The sequence below is a fragment of the Chlorella variabilis genome (assembly GCF_000147415.1).
Source record: "Chlorella variabilis unplaced genomic scaffold CHLNCscaffold_18, whole genome shotgun sequence".
Classification (NCBI taxonomy): Eukaryota; Viridiplantae; Chlorophyta; class Trebouxiophyceae; order Chlorellales; family Chlorellaceae; genus Chlorella; species Chlorella variabilis.
This window is the reverse complement of record NW_005435070.1, coordinates 618,003-638,041: the sequence shown is the minus strand read 5'-3', so window position 1 is coordinate 638,041 and position 20,039 is coordinate 618,003. Positions and strand designations below refer to the sequence as shown.

General features: G+C 65.0%; 4 protein-coding genes across 4 annotated transcripts; all 4 read left to right on the top strand.

Moving 5' to 3' along the window:
* Nucleotides 1-61: 61 nt before the first annotated feature.
* Nucleotides 62-4,673, top strand: CHLNCDRAFT_137074 (hypothetical protein; the record flags this gene model as incomplete). Its single annotated transcript, XM_005845386.1, has 16 exons — nt 62-194; nt 398-526; nt 714-878; nt 1,057-1,188; nt 1,396-1,544; nt 1,719-1,793; nt 1,941-2,121; nt 2,288-2,399; nt 2,487-2,566; nt 2,808-2,885; nt 3,050-3,187; nt 3,419-3,542; nt 3,674-3,798; nt 3,974-4,096; nt 4,286-4,418; nt 4,577-4,673. 16 exons carry the CDS (start codon nt 62-64, stop codon nt 4,671-4,673), a joined length of 1,974 nt encoding a protein of 657 aa, XP_005845448.1.
* A 575-nt stretch (nt 4,674-5,248) lies between these two features.
* Nucleotides 5,249-10,774, top strand: CHLNCDRAFT_137073 (hypothetical protein; the record flags this gene model as incomplete). Its single annotated transcript, XM_005845385.1, has 17 exons — nt 5,249-5,380; nt 5,465-5,549; nt 6,636-6,689; nt 6,861-6,931; nt 7,077-7,193; nt 7,358-7,446; nt 7,582-7,672; nt 7,815-8,340; nt 8,511-8,547; nt 8,699-8,771; nt 8,937-9,009; nt 9,226-9,305; nt 9,400-9,491; nt 9,734-9,811; nt 9,968-10,080; nt 10,226-10,318; nt 10,449-10,774. 17 exons carry the CDS (start codon nt 5,249-5,251, stop codon nt 10,772-10,774), a joined length of 2,130 nt encoding a protein of 709 aa, XP_005845447.1.
* A 1,929-nt stretch (nt 10,775-12,703) lies between these two features.
* On the top strand, nt 12,704-16,953 carry CHLNCDRAFT_137072 (hypothetical protein; the record flags this gene model as incomplete). The annotated part of the gene is made up of 15 exons (XM_005845384.1): nt 12,704-12,884; nt 13,084-13,161; nt 13,265-13,368; nt 13,524-13,649; nt 13,788-13,876; nt 14,002-14,092; nt 14,244-14,577; nt 14,839-14,951; nt 15,037-15,109; nt 15,268-15,347; nt 15,545-15,714; nt 15,944-16,004; nt 16,132-16,183; nt 16,312-16,410; nt 16,565-16,953. 15 exons carry the CDS (start codon nt 12,704-12,706, stop codon nt 16,951-16,953), a joined length of 2,040 nt encoding a protein of 679 aa, XP_005845446.1.
* A 682-nt stretch (nt 16,954-17,635) lies between these two features.
* CHLNCDRAFT_137071 (hypothetical protein) lies at nt 17,636-19,484 on the top strand (the record flags this gene model as incomplete). Its single annotated transcript, XM_005845383.1, has 5 exons — nt 17,636-17,699; nt 17,958-18,133; nt 18,403-18,869; nt 19,034-19,064; nt 19,179-19,484. 5 exons carry the CDS (start codon nt 17,636-17,638, stop codon nt 19,482-19,484), a joined length of 1,044 nt encoding a protein of 347 aa, XP_005845445.1.
* Between the last annotated feature and the right edge of the window lie 555 nt (nt 19,485-20,039).

The window sequence follows — 20,039 nt, the reverse complement described above, 5'->3', positions numbered from 1 at the left end:
ATGGCCACGGGAGGGTGCTTCTCCGAAGTCCACGAGCGCAAAGTTAGGGCTGAAGGGCACCATGGTCAAGGTGCTATTCGCTGGCGATGTTGGGGGCAAGGTCGAGGCCCTGTTCAAGCGAGTGGCAGCTGTCAATTCTTCCAATGGACCATTTGACATGCTGCTGTGCACCGGAGGGTTCTTTGCGGGCTCTGGTGAGGCTCTGCCGCTGCCCACCGCAGCCAGTCGGCACGCTAAGTGAACAGGGCAAGCGGCGGCTGCGATCCGCAAAGAGATCCACCACGCTGCGTGGGACGCGGCCGTGACAAGCGGTGCCGCCGCCGCCGCCCGCCTCCCGCCGCCGCTGCCGGCCCCCGAGGCGCAACACCAAACCACTGCTTGGCTGCTGCCTGAGCAGGCCCTGACGATGACGAGTACAGCGGGGAGTTGCTGCCATACATCACGGGGGAGAAGAAGGCGCCAGTGCCCACCTACTTTGTAGGCGGCTGGGGCCACGGCAGCAAGCAGGCGCTCGAGGCGCTGCCAGGTGCGTGCCCCTGCTCCGGGCCCCTTGCCTTTGTTCAGCACCAGCCCACCCCCAGGGCTGCTGATGCCGCATGGCGGTCCCCACAGCCGTTCCCGGCCGCCACAGCGGGTGCCGTGCCCGCCACGCCCGCCGCGCTGCACCCGATCGGTCGCGGCGCGCCCTTGCCGCCCCTCTCGCCCGCCTGCAGCCTCTGAGGGCAATGTGAAGTACCTGGGGCGCAGCGGCGTGGTCACCGTGGGCGGGCTGTTGGTGGCCTTCTTGGACGGCCAGTACAATGCAGCTGCCTTTAGGACACAGGAGCCCACCGGCACCAGCAGCGTCGGCCCCGGCTGCCGATACTACGCAGAGAGCGGTGCGCCCAGGTGGCCCGCAGGCATGCCCTGCATGCACCCTGGCTGTACTGACAGACAGTACCAAACCAGCAGTCGGGGTGCCCTTGGCTCGCTGCCAGGCAGGACCGCAAGGCGTGCGCTCTACAGCTAAGCTACAGCTCCTGTCTCTTGCCCTGCCCTGCCCTGTGGCGACCGCAGATGTGGACCGGCTGAAGCTGGGCCTGGCCAAGGCAGAGGGTGACATCGATGTGCTGCTGACATGCGAGTGGCCGGCAGGGCTGTGCGATGGGCTGCCCGATACCGCCAAGCCGCAGGGCGTGCCGTTGGATGGTGCGTGGCAGGGCTGCAAGCCTGCAGAGGGCGGGGAGGACGGTTTCAGGAAAGGGGGCGTCACCGGCGGCAGCTGTGCTTGTGCAAGGCAGGCGGCACGCCTGCCTGCGGCTGTGCCCTCGTTCTGCTGGTCTTGAGAGCGCAGCCTGCCTGGTTGGTTGGGTTGCCATCGGCTCACACGGCATGTGGCTTGGCGCTGCTGTGCAGGGGCTGCCATGTGTGCGGAGGTGGCCCTGGCGTGCCGGCCGCGGTACCATGTGGCAGCAGGCAAGCGCGCATTTTTTGCCCGCGCGCCTTACTTGAATTCCGACCTGGGTGCGGGAGGGCACGCGACGCGCTTCATTGGGCTGGCAGAGGTGCGTGCTATGGCGGATTGGCCGGGCTGGAGTGCTTGGGTGTGGCAGAATGTGGGTGGGTGGAGCAGGTCGGCCCGCTTGCCTTGGTCCTGCTTGGGAAGCTGGCTCCCTAACAGGCCTGGGGCCCTGCTCATGTGGAGATGGGCGTGTGCTGGCCTGCGCTGGGCTGCGCAGGTGGGCAACACCAGCAAGCAGAAGTGGCTGCATGCGCTGGCACTGACGCCTGCCGCAGAGATGACGCCAGAGCAGGTGTGCTGGGCGGCGGCCTGGTGGCGCACAGGCGAACGAATGCTGTTGCGCATGATGGCATGTTGCTGGCCGTCCCTCGCTGCCATCTGCGGTCCTCAGTCGGGTTGCTGCCTGCTCACTCCCTCCCTGCGCCTGCCACCCCTGCAGCTGACGGCGGTGCCAGAGGGTACGACCAAGTGCCCTTACGAGGTGGCCAGTAGAAAGCGCGGGGCGGATGCCATGGACGATGAGCAGCTTGGGGCGCAGGACTGGCGGTGGCAGCAGCGCGGCGGCAAGCGGCAGCAGGGGGGGCAGCAGCAGCGGCTGCCCGTCGCGGCGCCGAGCTTAGGTGGGCGAGGCGGCGGGGTGGGGCTGACACGCAACCCCATTGCTGTCTGGTGTTGCTGGCTGGTGTTTGTCCGCATGAGGATGCAGCTCCCTGAGCCTCTGCCTTCTGATTTTGGACCTCCAACTGCACTCGCCCCTTGATTCTATGTTTCATCTGCTGCCTGCAGGGCGGCAAGATGTTGTGAAGGACAAGAGCAAGACGGCCTTTGTGCGCAATGTGCCCTTCAGGCATGCCCCAGCCGCTGCGCAGCTGGCCTGCCTGCCTGCCTGTCCTTTTTTGTGCCCATGCTTCTTACCTGCCTGCCTGCCCGCCCGTCTGCCTGCCTGCCTGCTATCAACGTGTCTGTCCTGTGCCGCCGACTGCAGGGCCACCGAAGACGACCTGGTGGAGTTCTTCAGCCAGTGCGGCACGGTGGTGGACCTGGTGCGGCGCACCAACAAGGAGGGTGGGTGGCCCCACCTCGCATGTCGCCGCCACTGCTGCCACAGGTCGCGGCAGCATTTTGGGACTGTATGGTTGTCACAGCAGTAATTGCGGTCTCTGGTCTTGGTTGGGGAGTGCCAGCAACCAGCTCAGCCCGCTCCACACTCTGTTGGTTTGGCTGGCCTAGGGTGCCACTTTGTTGTTTTCGCCGCTGTGTTGACCTGGTCCTGCCAGCCTGCCCCGCCGCCTGCCTGCCGCCGCAGGCAAGCTCAACGCCTTCTGCCACATCCAGTTTGACAGCGTGGAAGCCATGGAGCGGGCGTGCCAGGTCACCGGCTCACGTGAGACGGCGGCAGCGCTCGCGCCGCCACCTGTCCGGCTGCCTTGTGCCCGCGAGCCTGCCCGTGCGCTGGCCACGGCCCGCCCACCCTGCCTGCCTCACAACGCGCCGGCTGGGCCCGACACCACGCCATGCGTCACCGCCGCCTGCGTTGCCTGCACGCAGAGCTGATGGGCCGCACGCTATACATAGATGCCGCCACCAGCGGCGCTGAAGCCAAGGCGCGCGCCGCGAAGCCCGTGGAGGGGTGCTGGTTCTGCCTGAGCAACCCCAATGCCGACGTTGAGCTGGTTGCGTCCGTGGGTGCGCGCCCCGCCGCAGCATGCGCGCCTGCACGGCTGGCTGCGCTCTGCCGCTGCTACAGGCGGCTTGCCTGGTGTTCTCGCCCTCTGGCCTTCTCTTGCCAGTTCTTCTTTTGACCCCAGGCATTCTCCTCTATATCTCTCTCCTCTCCCATACCCAATGCGCTGCCCTTCCATCGTTTTGCCTTACTAGTTGCCCCCTGTCCTTCCCCTCCCACCACGCACTGCGCAGGCGAGGAGTGCTACGTGGCTCTTGACAAGGGGGCCATCACCGACCAACACGTGCTCATCCTGCCTGTGGAGCACTTTGCCAGCTCGCAGGCAGCCCCCAGCAGCGCCACCGAGGAAATGCAGCGGTGCGGGGGCTGCCCAACTCCCAGTGATTAAGGCCTGCCCTTGCTGCTGGGCCTGCTTGCACTGCCAGTGCCGGTTTCACGGCCACCTGCCGTTGCGCTGACGGCCAAAGAGGGAGGCTGTGTCCCTGCAGGTACGTGTCGGCGCTGCGCAGCTGCTTTGCGGCTTCCGGCAAGGAGCTGGTGGGATTCGAGCGGTACATGGCCCTGCGCAAGAGCGGCGGCAACCACTGCCACTTCAACGCCATTGCAGTTCCATGTGCGCCCGTGTGGCCCCATTTTCCAGCTGTGTGGCGGCACCAGCCAGCTGCACCGAGCTGCCACCTTCGCCGCCGGTGTTCATTTGATGAAGGTCATGCAACTGGCTACCATCCAGAACGCAATTTGTGACATGCCCTGCGCGGCACTGCTGCCCTGCCCTCCCTTGCGTGCAGCCGCTGCTGCCAAGCAGGCGCAGGAGGCGTTTGAGCGGGGCGCGGCGCGGCACGGCTTCGAGCTGCAGCACCTGCCAAAGGTGGCGGGCGATGCGGCGGCACGGGAGCAGCTGAAGGCCGCAGGTGGGGTGAGGGCCGCTGGGGACGGGAGGCGGTGGTGGTGGTTGGGGGAAAGGATGCATGATTTACTTTGTTTTTGTTGTGTGTGTGTGCCCGCTGGGGCAATGAGAGCTTGTGACCCCACCTGTCCGGCATGCCCCACCCAGCATGCTGCCCGCCGTTCCCGCTGCCCTGCCTGCCGCCCGCCTGCAGTCGGGGAGGGCGAGTACTTTGTTGCGGTGCTGCCCGACGGCAGCCGCCTGGTGCACCCCATCGCCTACGGCGAGCGCTTCCCGCTCAACTATGGTCGGGAGGTGCTGGCTGAGCTGGCGGGCGTGCCCCAAAGGTGGGCACTCAGCAGGGATGCATTGGTTGGTGGGACGCTGACCTCGCCACCGCTCAGCCCTCAGCTCCGGATTCAAGGTCCTCCTCCCAGCGTGCCGGCCTGTGCCGCGTGGCCCTAACCTGGTGCTGCCTTGCCCTGCCTGCCCTGGCGCGGTGCAGGGCGGACTGGAAGGCGTGTGCGGCCAGCAAGGCAGAGGAGGAGGCGCGGACGGAGCGGTTCAAGGCTGCCTTCCGTGCGTACGACATCATGCAGTAGACAGCCGGGGCGGCCGCACGCTGCACTGTTGGTGGGCAGCACCGGCGGCGGCACCGGCGGCGGCACCGGCGGCGGCGGCGGCAAGTCGGCGGGGCAGCGGTAGCTGGAGCGCACATTCATGCCGCTTGTGCTGGGACCACTGTAATGCGGTTCTGCGAGAGAGCCTGGGGGCCGACACGCTTCGTAACTGATGCCACTGGGCTTTGACCGGCGTGGTGCCGCCAGGTAGGCGGCGCAAACATGGGTCTGGGCCATTCGACGGCCCATAGGTCGGCTGCTGTTTGATCGCAAGTCTGCTGCGGTTTCTCAGCTTGGGGCCAGCACGGGAAGTGGGAGAGCGTCAGGTGATTGAACGCCATCTGCGCCCGCAACACCGACAGCCCACTCTGCCCGCTGTTCAACCTGCTTTCGGCAAACCCATTCCCTCCTTCTTGCATTTTAAAAAGCCCTGAACCCTGCCTGCGCGTAACCGCTGCACGCGGCCCCCAGCTAACAAGCTGCAGGTGGGTGGTCAAGCTCGCCCATTGCCTCGTATCACCCCCGCAGATGACGAGCTGCTGAGGAGACAGAGCAAGATGCGTGTGCACACCCTGCTGCTGCTGTGCCTCGCGGCGGCGGCGGCGGCTCCTGCGTCCGCCGCCAAGAAGTGCGGCGTGCGCAACCGCAACAAGCCGTGTGCCGACCGGCGCGCCTGCTGCAACAAGAAGGTGCGTGCCCATCCGTGACCTCGCAGCAGTGCTGCTGGTCCTCAACAGCAGTTCCCACCATGCGCCGCCGTCCGCCGCTCGCAGGGCTACTGCGGCAAGAGCGCACCATACTGCGCTGCCATCAACTGCGTGAGCGGCCCTTGCCAGACCTGGGAGGACGCAATCCAGAGTGAGCTTGTGCGATGCAGTCAGCAGCATGGCAGTGGCGGCAGCCTTTCGGCGCGCAGTTCCGCCCTTCAGGGCGGTGCCACCCGCCGTTCCCGGTATCCCCGCCTCAAGCCTGCTGATCTCATGCATGCCCGACCCCATGCAGAGTTGATCTGCGGCGTTTTGAATGGAGGCAAGCCCTGCCAGGAGGCCAACAAGTGCTGCAGCACCAGTGTGAGTGCTTGGATGGCATGCTCTGCCATCAGGCGGGTGGTTGGCGCCGCCTTCCTGGCCCTCCCTTTCAGCATGCTGCTCTGACAGGTGCTGCTCTGACGGGTGCCTTGCTCGTGCGTTGCCCCTCGCTGACTGCAGGGCACCTGCGGCACATCCTCTGCCTACTGCGGAGTCGGCAAATGCGTCAGCGGACCATGTCAGGGAGGCAAGCCAAAGCCGAAGCCGCCGCCACCAAGCCCCAGGCCGCCAAAGAAGCCCAAGCCGCCGCCGCCAAGCCCTAGGCCGCCAAAGAAGCCCAGGCCGCCTCCTAGCCCCAAGCCGCCTCGCCGCAGCCGGCCCCCGCCACCCTCCCAAATCATCAAGCCCGTCTCCCTCTCTCCTCCGCCGCCGTCGCCACTCCCGCCTCAATCCCCCTCGCCGCCACCTCCCTCCCCCGTTCTCCCACAACCATCGCCCCCTCCACCGCCTCCATCACCCTCTCCCCCTTCACCATTCCACTCACCCCCGCCCTCTCCTTCGCCTCCCTCTCCCCTGGCCGTCTTTCCTGGGGACCTGGGCAACGCCACCACCCAGTACAGCTGGCTGTGGGGCCGTGATGGCGAGCTGTGGACGCCCACAGGGCGCCTCCCCGACTGGAGCTACGCAGGATACATGGGTGAGGAGCTGGCAGGCTGTGTGTGTGTAGGTTGGCAACTGTGGTGAGATGCACGGTGGCAGGTTGGGTGGCGCATGGCATGCCTGCTCCCTTAGCTTCCACGCCGTGCCGAGTCTCAGTGCTCCTACCTGCTGGGTGGCAGCGGTCGTGCAGCATGCTGCTACCTGACCCTGCCTGTGCTGGACACTGTGCTCTGCCTGCCTGCCTGCCTGCCTGCAGCCAACGAGCGGCCCATCCCCTCCTACCCGGTCCAGTTCAATGTGCTGGCGTATGGTGCCAAGGGAGATGGCGTGGCAGGCAAGGGGGATGCACGGCCCGCAACCGCCTGCCATTGCCACATGCCACCGACGCGGGCTCAGCCAGCAGCCATGGCATCTCTTGTGCCTGCTACCTTGCCGGGGGCTGCTGGGCTGGCTCCTCACCCTTCCGGCTCCCCCCCTGCAGATGACACAAAGGCTGTGCTGGCTGCGCTCAAGGCTGCGTCGGCGGCCGCCGCCCGCTTGGGCGTCCCAAAGGTGGGTTGGCTGGTGTTGGGAGTGCACTGCCGGCCTGCCCAGCTCGCGATGAGTTTGTGCACTGTTTCCTGCTTGCTTCCATTCTGGCAAACCCAGCCCCCGGTGCTGCTTGCGCTGACCCCTATCGAGCGCCGCTGCGCTGCAGACCGGCATGGGCAACGAGGGGCAGGCAGGGGTGGCGGTGCTGCTGCCAGCCGGGCGGTACCGCATCACTCAGTTCATCGAGCTCACACAGAGCAATGTGGCGGTCCGCGGCGAAGGGGTGAGCCTGCGTGCTGCTGCCGCCAACATCGCTGCCAACACCGCACTGGCCAGGTCCATTCTCCATGCTTGCTTCCCAGACCCTGCCTTCGGGCCTACCAGCGGCTGGTGGGATGGGCCATCTCGCCTGAACCCTCTTGCTTGCCCCGCCCTGCTCTGCCGCAGGTGGACAAGACGGTGCTCTACTTCCCCCGTGCGTTGCAGCACGTCTATGGCAACCTGATGGCTTGGAGCTACATGGGCGGCTTCCTCACGTGCGCCGGGCAGCGGTCTTGCATGGGGAGCAGCACCTCTGTCAAGCAGCCCACCAGCACAGCAGCCTTGATGCGATGGGCTGGCCTTGACGCGTGGCGCTGCGTATGCTCTCCACCTGGCCCGTCTAACTGCAGGTGCCGCGGCCGGCGGTACGACAGCGCCGTCACGCAGTTCCAGCTGGCTCGCGTGACTGGCGCCGCACGCAAGGGCGACCGCCGCCTGTCGGTGAGGTGCCTGCTGAGAGCCTGCCACGGTCCGTCGAGTGTCACATGGCTGCTGCTTTTCACCCACTGGCTGTTCGCTTTGTGTGCCTTGCCACCTGTTGATTAGTCTGCGTGCCTGTCTGCCTGCCGTCACGGGGATGCAGGTGGACACCACCCGCGGCATCACAGCTGGCCGCTGGATCCGCCTGTATGCCACCAAGCCGCTGGCCACCGGCCCGCGGCGGCAGCTGCTGGGGGAGGAGCAGGAGGGGCGTGAGCGGGTGAAGGTGCAGGTGGAGCCTTGGGAGGCAGAGGCCGAAATGGAGCTGTGGGAGGAGGAGGAGGAGCCGCAGCCGCAGCCCATCTCCCGCCGCCAGCTCACCGAGAAGCAGCAGGCAACCTCGGAGGACGATGGTGGCAGCAGCAGCGGCAGCAGCAAGAAGAAGGGCAGCAAGCGCAGGATGTGCGGTAGGAAGGGCGATCGCCACCGGTGCCGGCGCATCAGAAAGGCGATGAAGGAGTGGGAGAAGGAGGCAGAGGCGCTGGGCCTGGGCCAGCCAGAGGTGCCAGGTGCCAGCAGCAGCGGTGAGGAGGGGGACGAGCAGGGAGGCGAGAAGGCTCCCGCCACCTCGGCGGCAGGCACCCTGGACGCATACATCTTTTTCAACAATGCTGTGGACAGCGGCAAATGTAAGTGTGCGGGGCTGCCTGCTGTGGCTGCGTGCTGCCTGCGTGCCCCTGCCCCTGCTCGCTCTGGGCAGCTGGCGCCAGCGTGTGCGAGCCATGTGCTGAGGCACGCGCTCCTGCAGCGTCTTGGCCTGCTGACCCCTTCGCGTTGGCCGCTGTGCCTCTGCCTGCAGCCCCATTCGGCGGCGAGCGCATCCGCTTCATCTCCAGGTCTGCGCTCCACCCCCGGCTCTTGCCACCATGGGTGCTTGTTGCAACTGCTGATTGCCACACCTGCTGATTGGTGCACTGCTGACAGCTGGCAGCAGCCCTGGCATGCCCAGTGCTGGGCGCGACCCCGCCCACCACGTTGCACCTGCAGGGTATCTGCGGTAGGCAGCGGCTGGATCGAGCTGGAGCGACCGTTGCCATACGATCTCAGGCCTGAGTGGCAGGTGCGCCTTGCCTGCCCGCCTCCCCGGCAGTCGCCACCGCGCCTTCCGTCATCTCTGCTGTTGTATGCGCCATTCATTCTGGGAGCGGCTCCCGCACTGAACCTGCTTAGAGGTGTGCTTCTCTGCCTGCAACTCCCTGCTCCTCCCTGCTTTTGCGCGCTGCAGGTGGCTGTCTATTCGTTTGAGCACTCTGTGCAGCACGTGGGGTATGAGGATTTCACTGTGGAGTTTCAGTGGGGTGAGCCGCCAGCCTGCCCTGCGCCTGCATCTCTCGCTGTGCCTTTTGGCCTGTGCCTGCACCTGCGCCGCAGCCTGCTGCCGCGGCTGGCCGCCAGCTAGTGTGCTGTGCGTGGCCTGCTGGGCCTGTATGCGCCTTGGCGCAGCCTGTGGGTGGCAGTTGGAGAAGGTTCAATCCCCTTTGCTTCCTGTGCCTTGCCCCTTGCGCCCCGTGCAGACACCTACCCCGCCCACTTTGGCGCCAAGGGGTACAATGCCTTCCGGTTCCAGTCCTGCGCCAACGCCTGGATCCGAAACGTGAGGGCCTGCTGGCACCGCTCCCGCTGAGCCCTCCCGCACGACCTTCCCCTGCCCGTCACACCTGCCACATGCCGCTGCGTTGTGCTTGCAGGTGCGCATCATTGATGCCGACAACGGGGCAGAGTCCATCAACTGTGACCTCATCACCATGCAAAACATCACCCTTGAGTTTACGCGGAACAGGTGTGGTCCCACATCTGCATGCGGCTGCAGGCGGGGGGGCCGGGGAAAGGCAGGCGTCGGCGGGCTGCAGAGGGCCGGCGTCGGTGGCGGCGGGGCCGGGCCGGCAGCGGCGACTGCAGACAGCTGCCTGGGGTGGTGTCCAGCCCTCGCATGGCGCGGCCATGGCCTTGCGCAGGCCTGGCCACTGCACATCTCAGCAGGGGCAGGCTCTCACTGTCCCCGGTGTGGGTGTCTCGCCGCAGGGGCAACAAGGGCGTCGGTTACAGCAGCGGCCACCACGGCCTGTGGGCTGCCGCCAGCAGCCTGGTTCACTTCACAGAGTGAGCGCTGCCAGCTGGCTGGCTGGCCTGCCACCCCCCTCGCCCCCTGCCTGCCGCATGCTTGCGGCTTGTTTCTCGCCAGCCCAGCTGCTCCCGGGCTGCATCGCACCCAGCGTGCCTGCTTCCCCATGTGCCCGCTGCCCTTCCATCTTGCAGCCTCACGTTCAAGGGCCGCTTCATTCACGACCTCACCCTGGACGTGTGGAGCCAGGAGTGCGCCTACACCAACAGCCGGGGAGTGGACATGAGCATGGACATGCACAGAGGAGGTGGGTTGGAGGGCACGGCTGCGTTGCCCCGTATGCTTCCCACGCCTTCTCGCGCTCGTGCCCGCCATCCCTGGCACTCCAGCCAGTTCCCTTGCACTGGCGTAAGACCTTCCTGGCTGCTGCGCCCTCTGCGCCCTCCCCGCAGGCGTGCACAACAACCTTTGGAGCAACATTGATGTGGGGCTGGGGTCCCGCACCTTCCAGAGCAGCGGCGCCGCCAGCAAGGGAGCACACGCAGGTGGGGGCTCGCCCCGGCGGCAGCACCTTTCCCCACGGCAGCCTTGGCTTAAGGCCGCTCATCCGTTGCTGTCCCTGCATGTGGCCCAGGCCCGTGGCAAGTGCTCACCCGTTCCTGCTATCCACTGCAGCTGCCAACAACACTTGGTGGAACATCTATGCCAGCTCTCGCCCTACCGCCAGCCTGGCCATCCCCGACTGCGGCTACGGTCCCCTGCTCAACTATGTGGGCGGGTTTGGGCCTCCCGCCAAGGGCGCCGCCGGCATCGCTGGCCCGGGCTCTCCCGCTGGCACCCCCACCCCCCTCTTCCCGGCCTACTGCACTCCGGGAGTGGCGTGGTGGGTGGAGCAGAAGCGGGCTGGGGCCGCCCTGTCTCCGCCAGACCTCTTCCCTGCAATGGTGGCCACGCGCCAGCAGCGCCTGGCCATCCCAGCCGTCCGCCGGCCCAAGAACTAGGCTGGTCGCCATGAGGCTTCACTTTACCCTGGTGCTGGAGGGTTGTCCTTGGGCGAGCTCAGCCATTGTGTGCCAGGCAAGGCGCACACATCTCGCAAACCTCCTTCCAAGACACGCAACTCATGTACTGTGCTATTCTCCGGCTGTCGGTTGCATGATCACCATGGCCCTTCGGCGGCAGCATCCGCCTCCTTGTTACCCAGTGTTGCTCCGCCCCCAACCGCCTGCTGTATTGCCTTGCCCAACTGAGCGCACCAGCAGTTACATTCCCTCGATGTTGCGTTATGTCGCACCTGGAGCTGTGTCAATCAAGGTTTTGCCTCGAGTTGTTGAATTCTTCTTCTTGGCTTGAGTTGTTGAATTCTTTTTTGTTATTCTCACCCAATTTTGCATCAAGTTGGAATCACGGTGCGTCCTCACAAGCACAGTCTCCGACTGAAAACGCGTGGCTGGTCGGCGGTTTGGACTTGGCACGGCGAACTGCGGTTGCCGCAGGAACTGGCCGCCGCCGGCCGGTCGGGGCAGCGGCTGCTCGCGGGTACCCCCAATTGCCATTCTGTGATGCTAGAAGAGGGCGATCGTCGATCCCTTCGCCAAAACGGGGGCTCCGCACGGTTCTACGCTCCCCACCCCGCGCCCTCCCTCGCTGAGCAGGCACCGCAGCAGGCCACGAACCCACTTTGCACAGGCCCCCGGCGAGCGATCCAGTAACACTAGGAGCCTCTGTGAGGCCGCTGGGACACAAGTTGGTCAGCGATCTCTGACATTGCCGGCGCTTGGAGGTCAGTTGTGGTTGGGCGGGCTTGAAGAGAGGCTGGGTGTGGTGTGTAGGGCGTGCATCGTGTTATGGCACCGTCACTGAGCCTTTTGAGCGCCGCAGGCGGCTGCCCGAGGCTGCCGTGCCGCTGCCACCCAGCCGGAACTGGAGTGCATGCTGGCCCGCTGCCTGCACACCCTGACTCGCAGTTTGGAGGTCGCCACACCTTGCAGATCGCGGGTTTCAGGGCGCGCTGCACAGCCGTCAACGGACGTGGGCGGTGATGCCGGCGGCGCACAGCAGCCGCCTGGCGGCGGTGGCAGCACTGGTCATGGCTCTGCTCGCGGTCGCGGCTCCAGCAGAGGCAGAAAAGTGCGGGCCCAGGGCGGGTGGTGCCAAGTGTGCAAGTGCCGCGGCTTGCTGCAGCAAATACGTGAGTGCACGGGTCAGCCAACGGTGATGGGCCAGCTGGCAGTCTCTCGCGAAGTGCATGCGCCTGAGTCGCAGCTGCATGCACTGCTGTCATGCAACCTGCCATGTCTCCCATCTCACCTCGCATGAATTCATGGAGTGGCGTATGATGCAGGGCTGGTGCGGGGTTGGGCCCCGGTTCTGCGCCGTGGGCAAATGTATCAGTGGTGCCTGCGATGGCAGTAAGAAGCCCACCCCAAATCCGCAGCCCAAGCCCCAGCCTGGTATGCACGTTGTGGAAATGTGGTATGGCGGCACAGCACGCCTGCGGTGTGTAGGCGGCAGGGTTATAACCCAGCTGTGGGGCATTCGCTACGGCAATCCCGCCAAGAAGTGCAGCTCGCCTGTCGCCCCCAAGTGAGAGCGGCAGGGACCTTGGCTTGCTGCCTCTACTGTTGCGTTCCGCTTCCTCAGCTAGCGCTCCTCACAGCTGTGACCCTGGCCTGTTCCCATTGAGGGCGTCTGCCATCTCTCTGCAGGATTGTCTCGTCAATGTGCCTGCGCAAGACCGAATGTTCCATCGCGGTGACGACGCCAAGATTTGGCAACCCTTGTCCTGGAGTTCCCAAGTCGCTGCGCGTGGGCTACCGGTCAGTCAGAGGCGATGCGCTGCGGCAACCCCATACAAGCAGCACTGCCAGTTTTGAACCGCCTGCTGCCGTCTGCTGACAGCTCTCGCTGCCCGCTGTGACAGATGCGAGATGCCATCCAAGCCGGTGCCGCGCCCAAGCCCCAAGCCATCGCCCCGGCCCAGCCCCAAGCCCAAGCCTGTGCCACAGCCAGCCTCCAGCAACGCCTTCTACAGCCCATTCTTTGGGAGGAACGGGGAGATGTGGAGCCCCCGGGCTCGCCTGGCAGACTGGAGTTATGCCGGTTACATGGGTGAGTCGAGGTGGTGCAGGCACGCTGCGGGACATGCATGCTGGGCAGCACATGTGTCGTTGGAAGCGATCTGTGGCAGGGGCGGGCTGCGTTGAGCTGTCCTTGGTCGCCGCATAGCCTGTGCTGGCTACTTGGACAGCAGGCGGCAGGCCCATGCTGCGACATCGATGGTTGCGGTTGGGGGCGCTGTGTGCTACAGGCCTGCAGGCCGCCATCCCCAGCTACCCAGTCAAGTTTAATGTGCGGGATTTTGGGGCGAAAGGAAATGGCAAAACAGGTACACATGGGGGTGAGGATGCTTGTGTCCAAGCCCAGACTGCTGCTTCGCGCTCAGAGGTCTCTCTCAGCGTGCCCATTCATGCTGCCTGCTGCTTCCACAGACGACACCAAGGCATTCATAGCGGCGCTGGCGGCAGCCTCCGAGGTGGCAGCGCTGTTCAACACATTTGACTGTAGCACGCGTTGGCGACAGAGGCGGTGCACGGTGGGTGGAGTGCCGCTGTGGCCACTTGTCAAGAACCAGCAGCGGATGGAAGGCTGGCCAAGATGATTGAGATGCCAAGTTGCCTGTGGCAGTCTCTGTGCACTCTTTGTGTCACACCAGCCTGCTTGACACCTGTGCTGCCCATCTGTGTGCAGAGCCCGCACAATGGCTTCCTGAACCAGGGCAAACAGGGTGTGGCCGTGTTTGTGCCGCCCGGCACGTATGTCATCACCCAGAGCATCACCATCACCCAAAGCAATGTGGTGCTGCGAGGCGCCAGCGTGAGTCGGTTGTTATGTGCAGGGTGGGGGTCCAGCACTGCAGGAGGCATGTGTCGGTGTCCCTGCTGGGGCAGGAATCCGGCCCTCACTGGCTGAATGGCTGGCCTCTACAAACGGCTGCCTCCTGCCGTGCCGCAGATGGGAAACACTATCCTGTTCTTCCCCAAGCCGCTTCAAGCCATTTACGGCAGGAGCCAGTCCTGGTCCTTCGGCAGCGGGTTCCTGATGTGAGGATTCCCGCTGCACTCCGCTGCTCCTGCCAGCTGGGGCTGGCAGCCAGCACAGCCCTGCACCTGAGAGAGGCAGGATGGCTGCTGCCCACCACCCCTTGCTCATGCTCCTCCTGCTCCAGCATCGACGGCAACAATGCCGGCGGCAACCAAGCCAAGTACCAGCTGGCGCGGGTCACAGCCGACGCCGACAAGGGCAGCTGGCGCCTGCAGGTGGGCCTGCCCCTGCCTGGCTGGCCCAGCGCCGCCTGCGAGCAGCTGCTGCGTGTGAGCCTGCTGGCGCTGACCCCCTGGCAGCCATAGCGTGGAGGAGATCCTCTGCCTGATGCCCTGCTGCTCGCCGCTGCTTGCCTCTGCGCCGCAGGTCAGCAGCACTGCTGGCATCCAAGTGGGCCAGTGGGTGCGCATCTATGCGCTGGCCCCCTCCCCAAACAGACGCCGCCAGCTGCTGCAGAACGGCACCGCCGTGCCCGCCAGCGGGCCCGGGGGCGACGCGGTGGGCATCGCCGTCGAGCAGAGCGGCGCGGGCGGCGGCGCGGGCGGCCTGCTGCCTCTCACCCCCGTGCTCCAGCGCCAGGTGGCGGTGGCTGCTGAGTATGCAGCCTCCGAGCTGGCTGAGGAGGGGGTGTGGGCTTCAGCCAGGGGCGGCACCCTGGATGCCTACCTGTATGGAGACAACCTGGTGGACAGCGGCACCAGTGAGTCGGCTGCCAGCGGCCGGTGCTGCACCGAGCAGCCTGGGAGGAGGGAGGGGGCTGGGTGCGGCGCATCGGCGCAGCAGCAGCGGCAGTGCGCTGCAGTACTGCACGGCAGCAGCTGCAGCAGCGCAGAGGGACAGGGGCTGGGCGCACGGCTGGCCCGCCTGCCTGTCTGCCTGCATTGTGCGCCTTGCCTGCCGAACCCCAGCCAGCCAGCCGCCCACCTCCCTGCCCACCTCCTGCCTGCCTCCTCTGCTGCAGATGCGTTTGAGGGTGCGGACCACATCCGTTTCTCTTTCAGAGTTACGGCCAAGGGCAGCAACTGGATCCAGCTGTCACGGCCCCTGCCTTACAACCTCCGCACTCGGTGGCAGGTATGGCCGCGGGGCCGGTGACAGCTGATCGGCTCGGAACCTCACCTTCCGGACACCACACCCATCTTGCCGGCACCTCCTGCAGGTGCATGTGTACCAAATCTACGCCTCTGTGCAGCATAGCGGCATAGAGAACTTCACTTTCAAGTTCCCCTGGGGTGAGGGCAGAGCTGTGCGCCCTGCTGGCTGGCCAGCAGAGCAGCAGTTGCATACCGGCAGAAGCACTGTGGATGCCCCGCCTCTGCTGCCCGCTGCAACAGCGAGTGACGAGCGTGTGCCGCTGCTGCCGCCTGCGGCGCCCCCTGCCCTCTCGCAGATGTCTACCCAGTGCATCTGGGGTGCAAGGGCTACAATGCCATTGCAGTCACCAGCGTCGTCAATGCCTGGATCCGCAACGTGAGTGCTCCTGGCCTCGCCCGCAGCAGCTGCGCCAGGCAGCCATGCCTTGCGCCATGCCAAGCCTGGCCGTCAGCCCCAGCTCGCCGCGTGCCGCCGCGCCCCACCGGCCGCTGCCGGCGCTGGCTATACGTGGGCCCCGTTCCGATTGGCGCCGCCCGCCTGCCCGTCGCCTTGCTGCTGGGCGGCACGTGCAGATCAGGATCATCAACGCCGACAACGGCATCGTGGTCACCCAGTCTGACTTTGTGAGTGTGCGGTCCGTCTCGTTGGTGGTGGAGAGGCCGCGCTGGAGCCAGAGCACCTACCCCGACAACGGCCACCATGCCCTCATGATCGGCCGCTCCGCAGACGTCTCCTTCCGCTTGTGAGTGTGTGGGGCGGGCGGGGGGGGGCGGCAGCGGTGGCGGGAGCAGCAGCCAAGGGCAGTGGAGGGCAAGGGCGGTTCCCAGCTGCTACATGTGCTGTGCCGCGGAGCATTTGGTCGGAGGCCTGTGTTGTTGGCGGCGAGCCCAGCGGCCCATCTCGTCGCCGCCCCCACTGCTGCCAGCTTTCACGCCTGGTCTCTCCCCCCCTCCCTGCCTGGCATGCCACAGCTTCAACATCGGGACCCGCTATATGCACGACCTGTCCCTGGATGGCTTTGCAGAGCGGAATGTGAGCTGCTGTGGCGGCGCCGTGCCTGCCCAGTGCCGGGGCCCTGCTGGATGCTGTGCATGGCAGTGCTGCTGGGGCCCTGCTTGTTGCTGTTGCAGCCCTGACCGCAACTGTGGTCTTCCTGCAGGTGTTTTCTAGCGGCACGGGCGTCGATATGAACATCGATTGCCACCGTGCAGGTGTGAGGGAGGGTGGGAGCAGAGGACGCCTGGCATGCATGCTGTGCCATTTGCAGTGGTGTCCTGCTGAGGGTTTGGTGGCACTTATGCCGGTGGCTGCTGAGTGCTGCATGTGTCTCCTGTTGTAGGGCCTCACAACAACCTGTTCGGCCTCTTGAGGCTGGGCAAGGCCACACGCGCCTTCCGCAGCGGCGGCGAAGAGACCCGGGGCGCACACTCAGGCGCGCGTGCATCCGCCTGCGCCGTTCAGAGTTGTGCCTATCTGCTGGCAGGCTGGAAGCTGGCTGTTATGCTTCCGGCTCATTTGCTTCAGGATGTCCCATGGCCGATCTCTGGTCCCTCTGTGGACTGATCGCCGCATATGATACTGCCGTCGTGCAGGCGCCAACAACACGTTCTGGAACATAGCCCCATCTGCGCGAGGCGCCAAGCTGGAGCTGCCGTCCTGCGAATTTGGCCCGCTGCTCAACTTCATTGGCTCCTACCTGCCCCCCGTCCAGTCCAGGGACTCACGCTATGCGGAGTCGGTCGCCGCTACCTCTGCCGCCACTGAGGGCAACGCGACTTTGGGCGGCATCGGCGGCAGCAATGCCACGGGCGCCACTATCAGCAGCGATGGCGGCCTGGTCGGCATCGCAGATGCATACAACCCGGCATGGTGCTTGAAGAAGAAGTGGCGAATCACCCTGGTGCCGCCGGGCCGGGTGCTGCTCCCTAGCAACCTGTTCCAAGCCATGGCGGATACGCGCAGGCAGCGGGGACTGGGCTAGACGTGCTACCGGTGTGCGTATGGGAGGTGCAGGCGCTCGGCTGCCTCCTGCGCCATGGCAGCTCCGGTTCCCGCCTGCCCCAATCATCCATGCTGGAAAGCAGCAGTGTCATCTCCCCCAGCTCTCATTGGTTCATTAGACAATGTTGCTGCTTGTTGCTTTCCCAGTTTCTTGCTTTTCCCATGATTGGTTGCCGATTCTTCCATACAGGTCAATTACTTTGCATTCATTACAGTGCATCTTATCACTCCTCCGCAACACAACCAACACACCTCATGCCTGACCACTGGTGGCTGGCAGATGGCGGCGAAGCGCCAGCTACACAACGTCAGCCCACAGCACCGGAGAATCGTCTCTCTGCAGCAACGTCCTGTTCACGATCAGGTTGACCTAGGCGGTGCAAGGATACACAATCACGCCACTCTGACGCTGCACTCCATCCAGCAGTCCCGTCCGGACAGCCTCCGAGCTCCCCACTGAGTCTCCATTTTCCTTCCTTCAGACGGATATGGAGTATTTAGATGCAATTCTCCTGCATATACCTTTGCCAGCGTCACGATACCCACGTGGCGTTTCGCCCATCTCCGGCACAACGCGAAAATAGCGCCTGCATCTTCGCCTTTCATGCATTCTCGCGTTTCAGAGTACTTAGCACCTGCCGCTCTGCCTCTCCAACTCCTGAATGGCGAGAAGGGTGCTGTGGGTCGTCCTCCTCAGCCTGCTGGCATCGTGTGGCGCCGCGCAGGGTGAGCAGTTCTGCAGCTGCTGAAATTGGGGGTGAACCCAGGGACTGCGCAGCGCAGCGCAGCGCAGTTGCCCGGGTTTGCACGGAGCTGGCCACGCAGCCGGCTTGCCAGCCCTCTGGATGCTCTGAAACGGGCGGCTGAAGTCGTTGAAAGGCACCCAGAGGGACGTGACGCGTGACGTCAGTCTCCGGTTCCGGCCATGCCGCCTCTCCCCCTTTCCCCTCTCCCCTGTGTGATATCGCCCTGTGCTGCGTGCAGCGGCAGGCAGGGATGCAAGCAGCTCCAGGGTGAGCAGAAAGCTGGCGGCAGCGGTGGCAACGCCGACCACGCTGTCCGCCTGCCTGACGCAGCTCAACACCGCGACCGCTGCAAACAAGACCTGCTACACAAAACTCAGCAATGTGACGACCTACTACATCAGCTGCAACAACAAGGTCACCACATATTGGAATCGCTGGCGGGTCTGCAACTCCACGATCGCCCCGCTCCAGTTGCAGGCAAGCTCAGCGGGGTGCCGTTGGCTGACTCAGTCAGGCAGGCTGCCGCCGCCGCCGCCGCCTCGGCAGCCAGCCAACGCCAATGCATGCCACAAATGAGTGATGCATGTGATGGTGCGGCAGAGCGGGCAGCCCTGCATGCCGGAATGAACGGTTGCCCACCACGGATGCCTTGGGGCAAGGCCCCGCCAACCTTGCTCCTGCAGCTCAAAACAACAAACGACATCGCCAACAAATACACAAAGCTGTACAACGACACGCGTGCCTCATATAGCTCGTGTATCAAGGAAAAGAACCAGTGCAACTCAGATAAGATAAGCTGGCGGAACAAATTCTCCACAGCCAATGCGTCGCTCAGCAGCACCGCCGTCGGCCTCTCCCAGTGCCGCCTGAGCTCATCCACGCTTGAGAGCCAGTACCAGCTGGCCAGCGGCGCCCTTCAAGAGTGCAAGGCCAATGCGACGGCGTTAAAATCAGCTCTAGGCGGCTGCCAGGCCAGTGAAACAACCCTCAGCGGCAACCTGTCAGCCACGGCCCAGGCGCTGGCTACGTGCCAAGCCAACGCGACGCTACTTGCCCAGGGCTTGTCGGGGCAGCAGCTCAACGCCACAGCGCAGGCTGTGTTGCTGGCGGGCTGTGAGAACAACGCCACCAAACTGGCGCAGGACCTGGGGTGAGCAGGCAGGTGCAGCGGCGCGGTGGGGTGACTGAGCACGCACGCCATTCTCAGGAGCATGTCTTGACTGGCAGCGGCAGCCTCCCGTCTGGTGCGCCTCCTCATCCCCTTGCCGGCTTGTTGCCTGCTGCTCAGCAGGACCGCTGTGTTTCCCTATGCAGGAGCTGCTCAGCGGACGGATACGGGCTTGAGGTGCGTGCAGCGCCTGCCGTGCGTATGGTGCATGTGATCTGCCGTGCCAACCATGGGTGGTCCGTGTTGCCATTCACCTGCCACGCGCATGCCGTTACTCTGGGTGCTGTGCAGGAGCAGCTGACAGAGTGCCGTGGCAGCATTACAACCAGGAACTCGGAGCTTGTGCAGCTGCAGGAGCAACTGCAGGTGCTGCAGGGCAGGCTGGATGAAGTCAACGCCAGCCTGGCGACCAGTCAGAGTGAAGTGCACACGTACAAGAATCTGGCTAACGTGCGGTTCAGCACAATTGCCAGTCTGAGGGCGCAGCTCAACGAGTCGCAGGCGCAGCACAACAGCACCAAAAAGACGCTTGAGGAAGTGAGGGAGGAGCTGGAGGGCGCGCACAGCCAGATGGGGACATTGCAGGGTCAGGTATGAATGCGGCTGCCCCAGCAAGCTGGCCTGGCCTCAGCCAGGCTGCCCTGCAGCTGATTGAATGCAGCGGCGCCACGCCACCTCCACGAAGCAGCTGAGTTTTCCTGTCTGTTTCCATTGAACCTGCAGCTGGACAGCGCAGCAGGCGACCTGTCAGTCTGCAACTCCGAAGCACAGTTGCTTTCTGACAAAGAGACAGCGTGCAAGTCGAAGGTACATGTAGGCCTCATGGGCTGTTGTTGCCGCCGGGCTGGCACAGGAAGGGCGGCGCAGGGCAGGGTGGGAGCAGGGTGTGTTGCTTGTGTGCCTGATAGTGGTGGGAGCGGCAGTGTCTGCATTGCTTCAGCTGCCGCCTGCTGCTACTCAGGGGTGCTTCCACTTGGCTCTGCAGCTGACGGCGTGCCAACTTGTGAACACCACACTCACGCTGGAGTTGTCAACCGCTCTAAATGAATCCGCAACATGCCAAGATGAGCTGTATACAGTGCTGCAGGCCAATGGTGGGTTCCCGGCCAGGCTGTTGCCAGCAGGCCACCTCCAGGCCCTGCTCATCGCCCG